Source organism: Cynocephalus volans, chromosome 1 (assembly GCF_027409185.1).
Source record: "Cynocephalus volans isolate mCynVol1 chromosome 1, mCynVol1.pri, whole genome shotgun sequence".
NCBI classification, from domain to species: domain Eukaryota; kingdom Metazoa; phylum Chordata; class Mammalia; order Dermoptera; family Cynocephalidae; genus Cynocephalus; species Cynocephalus volans.
Window position 1 is genome coordinate 265,566,354 of NC_084460.1, and position 19,226 is coordinate 265,585,579.

The 19,226-nt window shown below is 41.2% G+C and overlaps 1 protein-coding gene across 6 annotated transcripts in view; it reads left to right on the forward strand.

The window, feature by feature from the left end:
- Positions 1-204: 204 nt before the first annotated feature.
- Positions 205-19,226, forward strand: part of SPATS2L (spermatogenesis associated serine rich 2 like) — a 183,796-nt gene continuing 164,774 nt past the window's right edge. For 2 of the 6 annotated variants that reach the window (XM_063093155.1, XM_063093157.1), the window contains exon 1: positions 1,684-1,708. Coding sequence is in view for 1 of the 6 variants with exons in the window: in XM_063093160.1 (XP_062949230.1) it covers positions 3,037-3,039 (3 nt within the window). In the remaining 5 variants the exon portion in view is untranslated. Of the gene's footprint in view, positions 293-495; positions 588-663; positions 892-1,683; positions 1,709-3,014; positions 3,040-19,226 lie in introns of those variants that run through there. The other 4 variants (XM_063093192.1, XM_063093176.1, XM_063093167.1 and 1 more) reach the window with 4 other exon arrangements.

The window sequence follows — 19,226 nt, forward strand, 5'->3', positions numbered from 1 at the left end:
ATCATGAATAGTGATTGAGAAACTCCCTGTACTCTCCCGGCTATTGTACTCCCACGGGCTTATGCCCACGGTGTGAATCCGCACACGCTTAGAGCCCCGTGTGTAGACCAGCAGCGGGGGGCGGGGCCGAGCCCCAGCACTCTTGCCCTGCTCCATATTTCCGGTCATTTCCGAGTAGGCTCTCGTTGTTTACGTTTGGAGCTTGGCTCGTCACCACGAAGCCTTACTGCCTTCTAAAAGGAGAAGCTTGCATTTGTGGACAGTGCTGGGGGAACGAAGTTCATTTTCCCGGGTAGGGGAGGATGATTCTCTTGCAACACGTGCGGTTTGTGACAAAATCAATAACAGGGAGAGTTTCGGTGAGGTGGAGGTTTGGGGAAAGGCGAGGAGGCAAGCGAGCCAAGTGCGGAAGCTGTACGGGGATTCTTCTAGAAAGTGGGGTGGGCAAGGAGCTGGGGAGGGCGTGTGGAGGGAAGGGATCTGTGTCAGAACGTGCGTGTGAGCGGATACAAAACCCGAGAGAGGCGTGAGCAGCGCTGTGTGTGCGCGCGGGAGCGCGGGGCGCCAGCTCGGGGTGTGTGTGCCTGGTGAGTGACACCGCGGGGCGGACGGGCGGGCGGGGACAGCTGCGAGGGGCGGGAGTGGCCGTGCGAGGAGCGGGCCGAGCCGGAGTTGTGTCAGTGAAGGAATCCAGTCGGGGCCGAGCTGGCTGCGCCCTCCGCCGTGAGCGCCGGCAGCGCGGGGCGAGCTCGGGACGGCGCGCGGCCCAGGCAGCGGCTCCCGCTCGGCCCGCCCTCCGCGCCGCAGGGGCAGCAACCGCCGCGGCGCCTTCCCCGCTGACCGCGCCCCCGGTCCCCGGCCCGGACGGAGCGGCCGGCGCTCGACTCAGAGGTAGGCGCGGAACCCCTTGCCACCGCCGCCGGGGAGTCCCTCCACGTCCGGTGGCCTGGGTCGGGACGCGGGGCGCCGGCGGACGCGGCGGGGCCTGCGCGGCCGGGAAGGAGGCTCGGTTCGGTTCGGGCCGCGCCTTCCGCAGCCCGGGCCGCCCAGCCCCCGCCGCCTCCTGGGGCGCTGGGTGTGGCCCGCGCTGGGCGCCGACGCGGGCTGGCGGCGCGGACCGGACGTGGAGGTCGCCGTCCTTCCTTTTCGTGGCCGGCGCGGGCGCATATTGGCGCGCCCGGGACGAGCGTGTGTCCGCCGCGCTCCGACGTAGACTCGCCCTCCCCGGATCTGAGTCGCCCGCGGTCCCTCGCCTGCCCTCCTCCTGTGCGGGTGCCCCCTTCTCAACCAAACGGGAGTGAGACCCGCCCGCCGCCCTCTCTCAGCGAGCCGCGGAGCTGCCTGCCTCAGCCGGGACCATCCCGCCCTTGGATCCCGGGAAACCCGCGCCCCTCGGCGCAGGACTGCAGCGGGATGCGGGGCGGCCCCCGTGCCCGGGTCCCCACGCGTTCCGGTACACGCTGCGATGGCAGGCGGCGGACCTGAGCCGAAGACAGGGTTGTTCCCGAGGCGCAGAGGGGGTTCTTCCCGCTCTCCCGACACTCGGCTTGTGCGTGTCCGGGGACATCGCCCGGCCCGCTCGCACTCTGCTCGGTGGTTCGCGCTCACTGCAGACGTAGGGGTGGAGGGCCGAGACTTCACCTGGACGGGGAGGCGACCGAAGCTCCCCTCCTCGCGAGTGGAGGATCCCAGTTCTGGGGGGGTTGAGGTGTGTGTTTATGAACTTCATGAGCTTTTCACTTCCCAGCAGTCCTGGTTACAGCGGATGTCGATTGTTGAGACCTTGCACTTCAATTAAAGATTCTTTCTGTACAGCATTTTCCTTTGAGTGTATTGCGTAGTCTGTAGCCTGAACTTCAAACACAGCCTTTTTTCTTACATAAAATGTTATGTGTAATATCGTCACTTGTGTATTTAAAATTTTTTAAATATATTAAAATATTTACCTGCTCCATCACAAGCCCATAGACTTTAAGTAAGAAAAAACGATTCTGAAATTTTAGAACCTGTGCAGGGAAAGAGGTTTTATGCCAGTATTTGAGAGTAAGGTCGCGTGACCTTTATGCCATCGTTTAAATTTGTCTTAAAGGAACGACTCATTGCCACTCTGACTGATTTTGTTTTCCAGAGATTAAGCAGATATGTAATATGGCAGGGAAGAGAAAAGACAGGAAGTCAGAAATCGCTTGAAAAATAGGCGAAAAAAAATCGCTCTGGAAAAAAAGGCTATTTAAGTAACAAAACCAATTACTTTGAAAGATACTCTGAAAATAAAGTATGAAGTTGCTTTCTGGATAAAGTGTTTTTTGTAGGCCTATGAAACTGTTACTTAACAGAAAGCAATGTGTTGTTAGATGGGGGCAGTTTTGTCTAGTAACTGTAATGTTTAAAAATATCTGTGTATGATAATATTTGTTGGATCTTTAACTGAGGGAAAATCATCTTTGGGAGTGATTTTCTATTTGGACAAGGCAAATGCTATTACAGTCTCTAATTAGAGTTTGGAATAAACTCAAGCTGTGTTAAAACCTATTTTATGGAGCAGGAGAGCAGAAAACATGTCAGATACTGTTTCTGTGTGGCTTTAAATACACACACACATACATAAACTAGAGACTAGCCCCTCCAAATAATTTGCATAAAAATACAATCACTTGAATGCAAAGAATATTTAAGAAGTTAGTAAAAACAGAACATCTGAGAAAGAAGTATAATAACTGGCAATTTTCTGCCTGTCTTTAATCCCTGAAAATATTAAACGATTTCCTAAGAATCAACTTTGTTTAATGTGATCATTTAGACAGGCAAAATGATCAACTCCTTTTGTATTCCTTTTGTTTTAGGGAGCCTCCTAATGTAGTTTCTCTGCTTGCACTGATTTTCAAGTGGCGGTTGTGGAGAGAGATATCTCTGGCCCTGTGAAGCTGCTCTGCCATGTCAGTAATGATCAGGGAAAGAAAATACTTGGACCACTCTATTGCGGTCTTTGAAGTGCTGCCAATCTGAAGCATCTTATAGATCACCTTTGCCATGTAAATGGTAATACTTTTCATCAGAAGTTAAGCTTCAGAAATGTCTCACTTTGGGTCCTAATTTTTATCGGTTCCTCAGTCTGTGATCAGAAGATTGTGCTGTCATTAACAATGAGTATTCATTAATGGTTGTGTGTTGGAGGTGCATAAGTGGTCCCCATTATGTTACCTTTATACAGTTTTAATCAGCATCCTGTTGAGCCACTACAAGAACTTTTGGTTACAGTTTTGGTAAGATGGAAGAAGTTGAGGTTGCTCATGGTAAGATCTAGGCTGCTACCATCTCTCTGTTGTGTGACAGGAGTGTAGAGTGTTTTGTATGCATTATACAGCTTACTGCTTAGTTACTGTTCCATAATACTTTGCTAGTCATCTTCTGTAGCTCTTTTACTATCATTTGACTGTGCTAATTGAATCATATGGTTGTTATAATTTCTGTACAGAGGACAGTAACTTTTAAAAGCATGACACAGGACATGAGGGCATATATATCATATGGATGGATTTAAGTGATTGGGTCTGTTTATTGATCTTTGAATGGTTATGCATAATTCAGCTAATCAATTCATTCCATCAGTGTTCCACCTTAGAGTGTAATCACACAATTAAGATGTGATTTTCATGATACAAACAGTTAAAAACCTAGTGAACATAATTATAGAAGAAAAACAAACCTTTCCTCTTTCTTTCCTTTTTTGAAGTAGTCTGCTGTGAAGGTGTTATATTCTTGACACATCAAAATGGCTAATTTGGAGTTGTGATGCTTGTTATGTAAATAGGCCATATGTTAAATTTCTACCGAAGTTTATTTGTTCACTGTTGTGGTAATGGATAGGATCCCCTAAGTATCACAGCTGAGAAAAATAGTGAAGATTTATTTCCCTCTTCTGCTTATATCACTTCTGTTACTTTTGTTTAATAGCTAGTGTTTTTATTTTCTAATAAAAAATTCTTAAATGTGATGAAGATATCTTTCCTTACATCAGTCAAATCTTTATCTTCTGGTACTGATTCAGTCTCCATTCCCGTTTGTTCACTTGCTTAATAAACTTTGCATGGTGGGTGTCCTGCTCTCAGGCCAAAGGCTACCTGCCTGATACACTTTTTGTATTCTCTGCTAACTTTATTCCTTTTATAATGATAGGACTTTCCTCTTCGTGATACTTTTAGCATTCTCTTCATCACCCAGACTTGAGATCTAGGAACCATCCCTGGCTCTTCTTTCTCTTACGCCCTCTTTGAGCTAAGCATCAAGTCCTGTTAACTCTTCCTTTGTAACAGTTTCTCTGAGCTAGCCCCTGCATTTCTTTGTCCTTCACTCTCCTCCATGGAGCCCACCCTCTAGGCACTTAGCCATCACTGTTTTCTAGGATGGTTATAGCCTACATCCTGGTCTGTCTGTAATTGAGTTTTCACCATTCCGTGCACTTCCACTATATCAACCTTCCTAAAGCTCTTTCCCGTAGAACTCTTCCCGAAGGATTGTCTCAGTGGAACGCTGTGTTGAACTCAGGTTTCTTTAATTCTGCAGCTAGTGTTCTTTACAACAGTTCAAATACTTTCCACGGCCCCCCACACCCCCATAGCCCTTGGCATAAAGTGAAACCTCTCAACCTGGTTTTAAGGTGCCTCACAGTCTTGCCCCAAATTACCAACTTTTTTTTCTCCTTCTTTCCAACATGAACCTTGTTTCTACTAGTTGGAATCTCACTGCCCTGCTAAGATGACATGCTTATTTTCGCTTTTACCGCTTTGTTCATGTTCTGTCTTTTAGAATGCGTTTTCCTTTCTTCTCTAACCTAACCCCATTCTTCAAGTTCAGGTCTGCCAGCCCTGATCATGTTACTCTCATTGGTTTCTTCCTCTTCTACCCCTTTTGTCTGCGTTGTTCCTTTAGAACATCAGATACTCTCTTATACCGTTGTGTGCTTCACTCTTGCTTTCTCAACTAGATTTTCAAGTTCCTTGAGGGCACTGAATTAGTCTCTTTCTTTTGCTTACAATAGAATACCTGAAACTGAATAATTTTTAAAGGAATGAAATTTATTTCTTACAGTTTTGGAAGCTGGGAAGTCGAAAGTCCAGGGAACACATCTGGTGAGGGCCTTCTTTGGTGGTGATTCTTTATAGCTATGCAGGGTGTCACATGGTGAGAGTGGACTGAGCAAAAGAGCTAACCTGCTGACTTGCTCTCCTTATAAAGCCATCAGAACCACGCCCATTACTCCATGAATGGGTCAGTCCATTCACATGGGCATAGTCTTTACAATCTAATCACCTCTTAAAAGGCCCTACCTTTCAAATACCATAATTGTATTTCCCATCCTCTTAACACTGTTACAATGGAGATTGTTTCCAATACATGAACTTTTGGGGGACACATTTGACCCATAGCAGGCACTAATGTACCTTATATTCTGTCTTTGAACCGTCTACAGGCCCTTGACCATAGCGAGATTACCTGTAGAAGGAATAAACTATAAGAGTCAATTTTTTTTTCAAATGATGAGCTTTGATATTCACTCTGTGTTGCTTACTGTTATGTCCCCAGAGCCTAGCTCAAAGCCTGACACCTAGTTCTGACTTCAATAAATATTTGTTAACAACAAATTAATGTTGACATTGGATAAAAGGGACAGGTATTTGAAGGAGGCATCTATCAAGGAGGTTTTTTTTCCCCATTTTTCTTCAGTGGTTCTCATCAGCTTCTCCCTTAATTAGCTGTGAGGATTCTGAGGACTCGGCATTTCCCAGAGTTGAGATAATGATGGAGTCTGGTTGTGAGTTGGAATTAAGAAGGCTGTAGTTATTTCAAGGTGGAGTGATGGGTCCCAATAGTGAACAAAAATAAAAGCATTCAGGCTTTATGCCAGTATTTTATACATAAAACAATTAGGCTAAACATATCAATTACACAAAAGTTCAGCTAATTGTTCCTAAAATTCTGGACTATATTGTGGAGCTACCCAACCTTTTCATTTAAAAGCATCCTTGTAAATTAAAAAAAAAAAAAAAATCATCTGGGGGATCCATCTGAGGGTGAAAGGTAATTTAGGGAAGAGTTTGCCACATCCCTCATATGGTATTCAGTATGAAATTCAGTTCTTTAAACTTTTAATAAGACTTATTTTGTATAAGGCACCATTTCTGCTGGGAAGGATTTTATAGTCTAGCAGGAGATATAACATATGCATCCCAGAAAAAAAGGTATAAGAGAGCTCAAAAGGGAAAATTTCCTTCTGTTAGGGGGTGAGGGGACCTTCCTAGAGTGACAGTTGTTTGATGAGCTGATATTGAAAGAATTTGGATAAGATTTCAATAGCAATCATTGGAAATAGAAGAAAGGAGGAAAGGTGATGAGGGTAGGGTGGGGAGATCTGAATTCTAAGGTGTTTTTACTCTAAAATCAGTACTCTATTACACTATTGCTGCTTATAAGCTGAAACACAACTAGGGCTCTCCTGGGCATTGGTCTGCAGTGTTCAATAATGGAGCCTAAAAGCTATACAGATACCTGCAATCATTATGTTTGGTGCCAAGTGCTGAACTGACCATGACATAAAGCGCAAAATAAATCTTGTAAGCAATATAACCAGTGTGTTCCTGGGTAGCATCCAGCTCACTTAGAATGCTCGAAATGGCCTCCTGCATTATAGAAATGCCACTGAAGGTTTACGCTTTCACAGCAATGTAAATAATGAGAGGTCTATCCCAGATTGTGGTGCCAAGCAGCCAGCCATCTGTGAGACACTGCCCAGTGCACCTAGCAGAGCCCAGTATTGTGGTAATGGATAGGCTCCCCTAAGTTATGTTTAAATGAGTAAACATAACTCTTAATGTAGAACCCTCATGATTCTGTAGAACTACCCCCATGGACTGTAAAACTAGGACCAGTGGGTGTGAGTTTCAAGAAGACAGATTTGGGGTCAATAATAAGGAAGGTTGTCTTATTATGTATGGATCATGCTATTTCAGGAGATGCTGTTTCAGGAGTAATCCCCCCATCACTAAACGTGTACAACGTATAGCATAGGCTGTACCGGGCAATATCTTATTTAATTACAAGCATTATTTCCTTTCATCCTCCAAACTGTGCTATGAAGTCCATACTCTGATTACCCCCATCTTACCGAGGAGCAAAACTGAAGCCTAGCTAGTAATTTGTAGATCAAGCATCAAAGCCAGGCAGTTTGAGAGCAGAGAGTGCATATGTACTGTGATGAAAAAAAGATGCAAACATCAGACGGCCATTTGGGTTTTTAAGGTTTCTTCCTAACACTAGGATTGATTCTTCATTTCTCCTTAGGGATCAAGATGCTAATTGTTGCAAAGCACTGATTCATTGTTAGCAGCACCCAATTCCTAGATATTCAAAACAAAGTGAAAATCATCATCATCATAGTGATCACTTATTGATCATTTCACTTAAACCTCACAGACATCTTGTAAGGTAGGGATTATGTACCCTTTTAAGAAGGGGACACTGAAGCTCAGGGAAGTTACATACGTGATCGAATCTGCAAAGTTGGTAAGTGGCAAATGAATTTGTTTGATGTCTGACCCCCAAGCTTCAACTTTTTCTTACACCACCCTGTAAGGTAATGCACAGTGACTTTGACAATATTTACCTCTCAGTTCTGCACAGACACCCACCAGTCAGTGAGACCACTAGCTGTAAACCACTGTGGCTCTACAGATGTTGAATATTGCCTGAGGTGATGTTTAGGTGAAGTCCAGAGGTGTGTGAAAGCCTTGGTAATATACCAGGACCACAGATTTGGAGCTGTAGAAAACTAGTGACTTCTTTCTGTGTTCATCGTTTATCTAATTTTATACATGATATGTATACTGTTATTAAAGAAAAAAAGCCTTTATATGAGGGTTCTTCAAAAAGTTTCTGGAAAAATTGAATTAAAAGATAATACAAATCCTTCCATGAACTTTTTGGAGACCCCTCGTATTTCTAATTAAGAACCAATAGTTTTGCAGTGGTGATTTTCTGTCTTCCTTACAAATGGTAGGATCTTCCCACTCCTTTTCTTGCCTTTCCCTCCTTCCTGGCTGAGGCTAGTCCTTCTGATGCCATCCTCTCGTGCTTCTTCAGAGACCTTGCTCTGTTATCTCTCTTTTCTACAAGGTCTCAACCAACCTTTTCTTTCAGCACAGGAGCATGCTTAAGTCTTTCTCATCTTATCAGAACTGACAGCAAGACAAGCAAAGTCCCCTTGGCCCCTTCCTTGTCAGTCTGGTTATACTCTGTCTTATCCCTGTCTTCGAAGGCAGCTCCTTAAAGGATAGGTCCTCGTGCATTACCTGTACCTCCCCACCTGCCCTTCATCTCCAGCCCTCTGCAGTCCTGTCCTCTCCTAATGGTCACTCTGGTTCCTCACACCACCAGATCCAGGATTCTCTTCTGTTTTTTGACCTTTGCTCAGCATTTGGTGTTATTGATCACTCTCTGTCCCTTGAAACTTTGCCTACCTGTTCTGACTCATCCTTCTTTCCTGATTTTTTTCCTGTAGCCCAACTGCTCTGTATTAAACTTCTCTGTATGTTCGTCTCCTCCTGCCACACCTCAGCATCCCGTAGAGTTCAGCCTTCAGTCCTCTGTTCACTCTTCACAGTTGCCCTGGGGAAGCTCATCTTTTGTTTTCTTCTCCTACCACCCATATGCCACTGATTCCTAAATCTAAATCTCCAGCCTTGAGTTCTTTTCTGACACCTGCTCCAGGTACCTTAAATTCAATGTGTTCAAAACACCATTTTCCCAGCTCCAAACCATATTCCTTGTGTGTTCTCTATCTAAATTAATGAAACTTGCTTCCCCAAGTTTAGAATCTAGGAGTTGTTCTGTGTTCCTCTCTCTTTCTTTTTATTGGCCACCAAGCCCTGTAGAGACAGCCTTTTCAAACTGTCTTGAGTCTGCCCTCTCCTATCTATACCATTACCATCATTACTGTCTTGGTTCAGGCCTTCATCCCTTCTCTTGAGGATTATTACAGTAGCCTCATATCTGGTCTCTCTTCCTTCTTCCTGGCCTGCCTCCAATCTGTTCCCCACACTGCTGCCTTTCTAAAAGGCAAATCTGATCACGACTCTCCACTGCTTAAAATCCATCAGCAGAGTTCCTGTATCTTTAGGATAGGATCTAAGCTCCCTAGCATGGCACAAAAGCTCCTTTGTGATCTTGGCCTTCCTTTCAGGTATATATCAAAGTCTTCTCTAATGATCTTGGTTTCCACTGTCTGCCCCTGCCCATAGCATCCCCACTAAAGGAAATGAGTTGTTACAGGAAAGAAATGAAAGGAGGATGGGAACAGAGAAGAGATTATAGAATTGTGTTGTCCAGTGCTGTAGCCACTAGCTGCATGTAGCCGTTGTGCTCTTGAAATACAGCTAGTCCAAGTAGAGATGTGCTGTAGTGCAGAATACACCACAAGTTCGAAGACTTTATGTGAAAAAAAAAAAGAATGTAAAATATCTCATTTAACAAATTTTAATATTGACTACGTGTTGAAACGTAATACTTTGGATATAGTGGGTTAAATAAAATATATTGTTAAAATTAATTTCATATGCTGCTTTTTACTTTTTGATGTGGCTATTTGAAAATTTAAAGTTACCTGTGTGGGTCACATTATAGTCCTATTGGACAGTGTTGTTATAGAACATCTCATTCCCGGGAGACACATTTTGTAAGACCAAGCCTGTGAGCTTTTTGAGTGATTAAGTGAGCCCTACTGAAAGAAGCAACAGATGCTTAGTTTCTTAATTCAGAGGTATAAAATGTTTTAGATAAGATTTAGAATCAGAAAGACAGATTCTGCAAGCTAGGAGTCATACAAACAACGTGCACAGTTTGGAAAGCACTATTAAGGTACATCTGTCTCCCCAAACCTACCCGTCACCACAAGGAGTGGGAAGCAAGAATTCTTGCGGCATGGTAAAGGGAGGATTTGAGATAGGAATAGCAAGGGAAAGGAAAGTGGAGTCACAGTCTCTGGAAGCCTTCTACTTGTGAGGTACCAGGGTCTGTGAGATTCCCCAAACTGTGCAATTGTTCCTTCTCAGTGGGCTGTACTGTCCAGCTCTAGAATCCTGAGCCAATTAATGAATCAATGAGTCTTGAGGCTCAATCGTATGCACATTATACGATCATTATGCATCAGACAAAATGATGTCCAAGAAACTAAGTGCTCTGCAGAAGTTAGTTTGCCTTAAGACGCTGAGAATAGCCCTGTGGATCAGATGGCTCAAAAGTCTTTGAGAGAAGGGTGTATGGATTGTCAGAAAGATCTGGAAAATAGTGTGCTATGTTCTAAGAGATATGCAGAGCTTTATGTGTTCACCATGGAAATGCAAACAAGTGATAAGAAACTAGAGCTTATCGGGCTGGAGCAGGAGGGAGAAAAACTCCTGGAGGTGTTGAATGGAAGAAACTGTGACTCTCAAGAGAAAAGTTCAGCAGGATTAGATTCCAGTGGAGACTAATAGGCAGGGTGACTCAGTGTCTGCCCTAGCGGTCATTCACATGCTGTATTCTGTTGAGCCCTTCGGTTCTGAGAAAAACCTACCTTCTTGGTTTCAACCTGGGCAGCCGTTTTTATTTGCTTTACATTATAGCCATTTGCATAAGATTTTGTTAAGGGAAAAGGTTCTTGTGCTGAAAATAAAAGTTTGAAAGTCATACATCTACAGAAAATGGTCTGAGAGGAGTGGTGACTGCCCTGGTATGGTTATTTCTCCCTCATTTGCAGGACCTGGGACTAGCCCTTTGTAGGTGGAGTGCAGCTCCCTTGCATCAGAACCTTATTGATTCACCATCGGAGTGACCATGAAGTTTGCCTTTGCCCAGGCAGTTTACCGGGTAACTTGAGCTCAGCCTCATTCTTGGGTAACCATGTTTTCACTTTGTGCACCGGGTTCCATTTTGTCTCCCACAATCCCAAGTCCCTGCTTTGAGTTCTTGTGTAGGAATCTCAAATAGTCTTGGGTAAAGGTGCTATCATATCTCACCAAGCCTTCTTGAGACAATAGTGTTGCCCCTGAACTTACAGGCCCTAGGGCTGGGTCACTGTTTCTCCCTTCCAGGCCTGTTCAGTACTGACACCTCCCAGCAGTGGTAAGGAAACTTAGTAGACATTTGTGCAATTGAATAACTTGCCTGGATACTGGCTATTTCCTGCTTCCAGGCCCCTGACACCAAACATTGTTTGCTAATTGGCTGCACCACTAGTCTCTGGGTCCCATTTGTACCATATGTGCAATTTGGGAGGAGAAAGGGAAGACAAGTATAGGACTGATTTTCTTCCATTATGGTACATCCGTGTCTTTGTCTCCAGTGGGAAGGCTGGTCTTACGTGTGGATGAGAAAGGTGGCTGCCTTTACAGTATGCCTTCGGAGTCTGTACTACTATAAAGGGCACTTCAACTCAAATATCAACAGTTTCTCCTTCTTGCTTTATAATATGTGAAAGTCTACATTATTAAAAACTGTGTTCTCTTTCCTAAGACCAGTATGGTTTAGAAGAAAAAGAGGACAAGCTGGCTATATGAACTTGAGCAAGTTATTTCATCTTTCTGAACCTCAGTTCTCATATATGAAGTGAAATTAATACCTACTGTTATGATTTAGTTACTTTAGTTATGATTTTGTTGTGACTAAATAAGACAAAAAAATATATAGTGCTCGGCACCAAGGCCTAAAATGCAATGGAAGCAATACCTTAAACTTGTTAGACATGCTCCTTAGGTTGAATAATTTTACAGACCCTTCCCTGAGACTGATAAGGAAGAGGATTTGAAATCTGTGTCAAGGGGCCCAGATTTTACCCATCTAAGGGTGAAAAAGGACCAGAAGGAAGTTGCCTTCACATTTTGCTTAAGTCCATTCCTGCCTAATGGTTTGCATTTGTGAAAATATTCAGCTGGAATTATGGCTACAGTGTGGAGCTGTGGAAAAAAGGCATGTTTATATCGTCTGCCAGGATAGCATAACAATAAACAAAGCAGGTTTTTGAATCTCTGAATAGTCAGGTGCATTGCTACCAAAATAAACTTTTAGTTCTATTCTTCGCTGGTAAATTATGAATAAAGGAAGCCACTAAAATACCCTGAAGAAGAAGATTCATATACAAATTAGACACCAGGGACAGATTTTTCACACTTATTTTGTTGGAGCCAGTGTTTCCTTAACTGTGGGTGTTTGGGAAGTTTCTTTGTTGTAGCCTTTGTTGCTTGCAAGAAGGGAGAAAGAGCTTTAGTATACTAAGGAAAGAATGATTTTGATTGGAGGCAATATTATTCTCAGTGTGAGCTGACTTTTGTGTATTATAGTGATTGCTATTACATAACTGAGAAAACCCACCTATTGAAGTACTGTAAACGGCAGTGAGATAGTCAGATCTGACATACTGCCACTTCTGATGGACAAGTGTTTATTACAGGAATGTGGGCAGTCCTATAATTGATTGTCCTGATCTAGCAGGTCTTTATCTTTTCACATTTATTTCCCTTGTGAAATCTGAGCAGGGGGCTGGATTCAGTGCATGCACTGGGCTTCCAATGACTTCCTCAGCTCTCGATGCGATTGATCACCCCACTGTACTATCATAGCCTCAATTTAGTGTCATATTAAAATTGTGAGCATTCAAGGAGAAAATGTAAATCTGCTGCCTCAAAAATAAAAAATAAAGGCATTTAAAAGTGTTATTTAGTGCTGATTTGTGGCATTGAATACATATATACTCAATTATTGTTCTGGTTGTCCCTGAACAGCAACTGTTTCGGCTGCAGTAGATGGTATCAACTAAGGTTTCCATGGCAACATTAATTTATAATCTCCAAACTTTGTAGAATTTCACCTTCTGGACTCTTCTGGATTGCATTTAAATGTATAGTTTTTTCTCATTTATTAAGGAGAGGCATATTTAGATATTGCTTACTTAAGTGTACTTGGAGTATCTTCATGAAAGTTACTGATAAGAAATTAGAAGCGTGGAATGTAGATATTGGAAAGGGATAATGGATACTGTGGTCTGATGTCTCATCAAAGGCAGGAATCCCTTCTACATTATCCCAGTTGCCACTGGAACACTGCCAGGAATAAGGAGTTTACAATTTTATGGTGCCAAGTAATGCTAATGATGGTAGTCTACAGTGCTTATAGATCTTAAGCCTCTTTAGTTTGGGGTCTTGTCTTATTTGTATTTGGACCAACATTCATTGTCAAGCACAGGCAGACAAAAATATTTTTAAAACCTCTTACCCATGGTGTGCTGAAATCTGTCCCCCTGCAGCTTCCCCGTCAGTCTCCCATCCACCCTTTGGAATGCCACAGAATAAGTACGCACCTTTTGTATGATAGCTCTTAAAATGTTTGACCATAGCTATTGCACCACTCACAGTAAGTCTTCTCCTTTCAGGTTTATGTGGTCCCAGTTCTTTCAAATGATATTTTCATCCTCTTAACACTCCTCTAGGCACCCACCACTCTGTCCATGCTGTGTCTTAAAAGTGACGCATCTTGAACTCAATATCCTACTCCTGAGTACTCTGAGCAGTGGAAAACACAGGGCTACTTTTAACTCCTTTGATCAGGACACCTTTTATTAATCTAGTCAAAGATTGTGTTGGCTTCCTTCCTAAATCAGGGGCAGCATATTGTTAGTTCATATACAAAGTCAAATAAAACTCCCAACTCTTTTTTCTTAACAACTGCTACAAAGTCAGGTCTCCGTCGTGTGTGATTATGTGTGTCTGTTTAGAGGACTTTACATTTATCCTTGCTAAATTTTGTCTCTTTTTGTCAAATTACTTTTTCATCTTTATCAAGACGTTTTTGAATTCTAATTTTTTAAATGAATCTATTAGTGACACTTTCACTTATTTAGTGGCACAGTTGAAAATGGCACTTTCTCTTTCATTGATAAAATGTTGAGCAGCTCAAAGATACAGCCTTGTGACTTTCCAGAAGAGACTTCTTGACCTCAATATGTGAAGTTTGTAGTTTTTTTTTTTTTTTAAATCTTTCACTTGTGTTTTACTTTCTTGTCTAAGAGGATACAGTCAGGGAAAGACCTACTCAAATTCCTCAGTAACTGTATTGGTTCACTTATTGCCAATCATAGAACCCCTATCATGAAGTGAAACAAGATTCATTTTGAGTGACTTTGAGATTGCATTATTTTTTCTTTTGAAAATTTACTAAAAGCCATATATAAATAACCTTATTTTAAATTTATCTTAAAAGAAAATACCTTTGTAAAGTAAAATCATACTTCACCTGTCATTTCAACTCGTATGAACTTGTTTTGTTCAAAGGAATTTCTTTTTTAGTACATCATTCATTTCTCCTTATGAAATCATTGCTCTTAAAAGGAATTGGGGGAGAACAGGAAATTCCTCCTTAGGTGTCTTTCCAATAGACTGTTATATTCACACCTCCTGGGATAGACAGTAACCAGGCTGAGGCATGTCCAAGCAGTGTGTCAGTGCCTATGTAAATGGCTCCATAACAGTGTCACTAGTCTGACCATGACAGAGAATGCGCTGGTGGCATTGTGACACTAATGGATGTGTTTTCTCTATGCAGAATATTCTGTATTATTTGAAAAGAGCTTGTTTTTTCCCCTCAAACAAATTCTTTGACTTTTTATATTAATGTCAAATATCTGTCAAATAACAAATATGGTGCTTTCTGTGCTATATTTTCTTGTATTCAGGTACAAAACAGGGTTTTCTTAAACATACTTTTTGCCTTGAACTAGACGGAAAAAAAATAATTTAAAAGAAATAGTAATCCCAAGAAACCCAACTCTGTAAGTCAAGGAATAAACTTTTGCTTCATAAAAGTACTAGTACTTGAGTAATACTTTATATTTTTCAAAGTAACTTCACACATTTTCTTTTTTGAAATAATTTTTCTAATTGCAAAAATAATGCATACTCACTGGATTTGGAAGATACTTAAATGGGTGAAAAACAAATCAAAAGTCAGCTTAAGTTTCACCACCCAGAGATCATCACTGTTAGCAGTTGGTATGTTTTCCTTTCAGATACTAATTTTTGTGTAGTTGAGAGTGTGTGTGCATGCATATATTTGTGTGTGTGTGTGTGTGTGTGTGTGTGTGTGTGTATTTTAAACTAGCCTCATGGTGGACAACAGAAGTTTGTACAGAAGAATCAGTATGACATAGTAGTTAGAAGTACGTTGGAACAGACGCTTTGAGATTCCAGTCCTTGCTGTACTATTTATGTAGTGGCTGTAAATCGCTTAAACTCTGTAAACCTCAGTTTCTACTTCTATAAAATTGGGATAATGTTAGTATGCACCTAGTAAGTTTATTGTAAGAATTAATAAGATAATGCATAAAAAGTATTTAGCATAGTGCTTGGCTCATAGCATATGCTCAGTAAATGTGAGCTATTATTATTATTATCATACAGGTTTTCTTTTCTGCTTTCTTCACTTAAATTCTAGGGTAAAAATGTCCTTGTCGTAAAATATTATTTTTAAAATGTTTGGAATGTATGCATAAATTCCCATATATGAATATACCTTAATGTTATCAATTCACTATCCTTAGACCATTTCCAATTCTTTGCTGTCATAAAGATCACAACAGATAATATCCTTTACATTATTTTTTGTGCATAGACAACAGATTCAAAATGAATTACTAATGACATTTTATGGATAGGCAGTAAAAAACTAACAATTCTGTAGTGTCTACCAGTGTGCCAGATTATATGCTAGGTTCTTTATAGCAAAATTCTCATTTAACTTTTGCACAACCCCTTTGAGGTAAGTCTGTCACCCTCATATTTTCAGATGAGCAAACTCTGAATGGAGATCAGTAGTTTGCCCAAACTTGCAGAAATAGTAGTGGTGGTAGAGAGGGTATTCGAAGCCAGCTGTCTGATTTCAAAGCTTAAACTTTTTCCATTCTGGCATGCAGTTCATGCTATCTTTTTGAGGCTAGCAGAATGAATAGTTACCATTGTGCTTTCTACAAAATGTCATTTGGTGCCCCGTAAAAGATAGGATACTTGGCTGGAACTCTTGGCTTACTCAGTATAGTGCCTCTTGTGTGCGTATGTTCTTACATGTTTTGGAAACAAGCCTCATTAGAATAAGGTGTTAACTAAGGGAAATGAAGCATTGATATGATTATTTGATGAAAGGAAACCTCAGGAATAAAACATTTATTTAGTTAATAATACAAAACTCTTCTTTGTTTTAATTGTATGGATTAGGCCAGAATCATTTATCTCCCCAAGAATCAGTATGTCATATAAATCAGTTTAGGAATTAAACAACACCCAAAGTAAATTGATGCTGTCAAAGGAACTGTACATTTCATTACTTGTATAGTAGGGGTTGAACAGAAAAAAAACTTTAGCTATAAGATGATACATCAGAAAAGAGCTGTAATAATTGCTATAGGTATAAGTTTAGGTATAGGGGAGACATAACATATACTGGGGTAAACACCCAAAGAATCATTTGGTGAACTGACAAGTTGTCTTTAAAAAGCCAGCCATTCAGAACATTTTTCTTGGCAGCTCTCAAATCTGACAGCGTGTAGTGTGGCAGCCAATTTTGTAGGAAAAATGCATCATTAATGTGAAGATTAAGGTAGAGGTATTGCCACTCAGTACCTAACACAGTTTCTTAGAACAAAGGAACAATTGAAGTTGTCTTTTAAATAGGGTAATCCTGGTTTGTCATTTTGTAAGTTTTGGTTCTTAGTAAAAATGGAAGGAAAAAAATAACTCTTGTAGTAATATTTCATATTCAAAAGGTACTTTGTTGCAGAATTTATAACCAACTATTGTCTAGTCAAGAAAGTTATCTTTGGGCTGGCTGGTTAGCTCAGTTGGTTACAGTGCAGTGCTATAATACCAAGGTCAAGGGTTTGGATCCCCATACCAGTCAACTGTCCAAAAAAAAGAAAGCTTGTTTGGTTTTTGAATTCTTGAATTTTTATAGCACTTGAGCTTGCACATTTTTGTGTTAGAATTATTTTGGTTTTCCTTCAGTCATTTTAGCTCTTGCAAGGGAGAAATAGTGTCAGTCGTAGCCCAATAGCTGAAAAGATTTTGGATCTTGACAGAACATGACCACCAACTTGGCCTGTTCATACTCATTCCCCCATGGTGGTGTTGCAGGCAGGAAGGGCCCAAGTTAAATTTGAGCTCTCTGTACAACTAGTGAGTAGTTAGAACTGTGAATAGAGAATTAGATATGGAAATTACAGATTAGATTCAAGACAAAGCTCTACTGGTTAGTAGCTGTCTAACCCTGGGTAATGCTTCCTCCTGTTTCTGAGCCTTAGCTTCCTTGGAGATAATGACCACTACATAGTTAAAAGTCATGCGGAGGATCAAATGTATTGAGCAAACCATCTGGTTAACTCAATAGTTATTGTTTCTAAGCTATTGATTAATGGCCACATGTATCCCCCTCGAGGAGGAACTGATTTGCCATTTAAAATATTTTCAAATGAAAAATGGCAATATCTGTAAAATATATGTAAAAATATACCACTCCTGGGGCTAACCTTACCACACCCTTACAACTCTTTGCTTATACTCTATCTAGTAATAATGGGACAGGCTCTTTCTCTGCCTTGGAAACCCCTGGTTCCTAGATCGGAGTCTCTCTAAGCTTGGATGCTGACTCCCAGGGGCTTCAATACCTGGTTGTTTTGAAAACAATAAAGACTTTTATAGAAATAGGCATTTATATCTATTGTGTTCTCCTAAGATAGAAGCAAAACTGGTATATTTGATGCATATTTTAGCTTTCAAAAAAAGATTATAAGGAAAAAGTCCATGCAGACTTTTTGAAAGTCTCTCTGTGTTCTTCCCCCAGCCGTGGCTGTGTAGGTAAGGGCTCAGAAACTGCTCTTGGTCTGGCTGAAAGAGAGTAAATCCCAGCCCTGGGGCTGCACTTATTCCCTTCCCCTGGGCTGCTATGGGCCAGACAGTCATGGTAGGTGGACCTTTCTTTCAGTCCTTTCAAAGGCCAGGATTTGCTCATTGGCCACCATTGCTCGGGCTATACTATAGGACCCTTATGAAGGTGTTCTGGGCAATTAATGATTAAAATGTCTCTGTAGAGTCGGAGTCAGATTAAAATGTCACACACAGGGACGGAGTGTGTGAGCTAAGTGCTGGACATTTTAGACAAGCCTCTATGGCCACTTAGCAGTGGGGAACTGATCAAAAGCCCACGGGTTCTAGGACTCCCTGAGCATGCTAGGTGATAATGGCTAAACCTGTTTGCTATTCTGATTTTGAATCAATTTCTAAATTTTATTTCTCCTTCTACATGGGAAACTATTCTGAATTTCCCTCTTTGGCTTTGGTACAAAAGCATTCATTCAGCTCATTTCTTCATCAGCTATTTCCTGAGTGTCTGCTCTTCTCCAGGCACTATAAGAGGAATGAAGAGGAACCACATGTTGAAAAGGAAAGAAAGTGCATCCCTTAAGTAGAAAGTAAGATGTGCCTACAGAGTTGACAGAAGGGAGAGGTTAAGTGTGTATAACGATTTTTTTTTCTTCTGTGCGTTCTACAATAAATTGTACTACATAAAAATCTATACCAATATTCATTTATGTAGCAAATCCCACAATAATGAAAATCCCTGTTATCTGTGACTTGGGCTAACATCAGTAGAACACAATTCCAATATAGCTGAAGACTTTGGACAGTCCCTTGGAGTGAGCTGAAATGGGATTTGACCTATATATCAAGCTTTTCATGGTTTTGATATATTTCATTTCCATGTGTCAACAAATACCTGACTTGATATTAAAGCCAGTTAAATCAGTATTTCTACTGTAGTCAAGGTACAGCAACATATATCCAAGGGCAACATATCCCCAATAGCCATGTTTTGTTTAGTACATATATTTTATCATAAATCTGATTGAACTACCTTCAGGTGAATAGGATGAAAATATCAACATAGCTACAATAAAAAAAAGAAAAAAGAAAGAAAGAAAAATCCAGAGAATCTGTAATCTTGTCCCTTCCCTTCATTTAATCAATCCCATAATTGATTTTGCTCACTTATGATTTATGACTTATGCTCACATAAGGAATGACAACATGGAAAAGATCTTGGTTGTGATAGCATTGGTTTCTTTCTCTATCCTCAAATGGGTCTGCCTTAACCCTTCT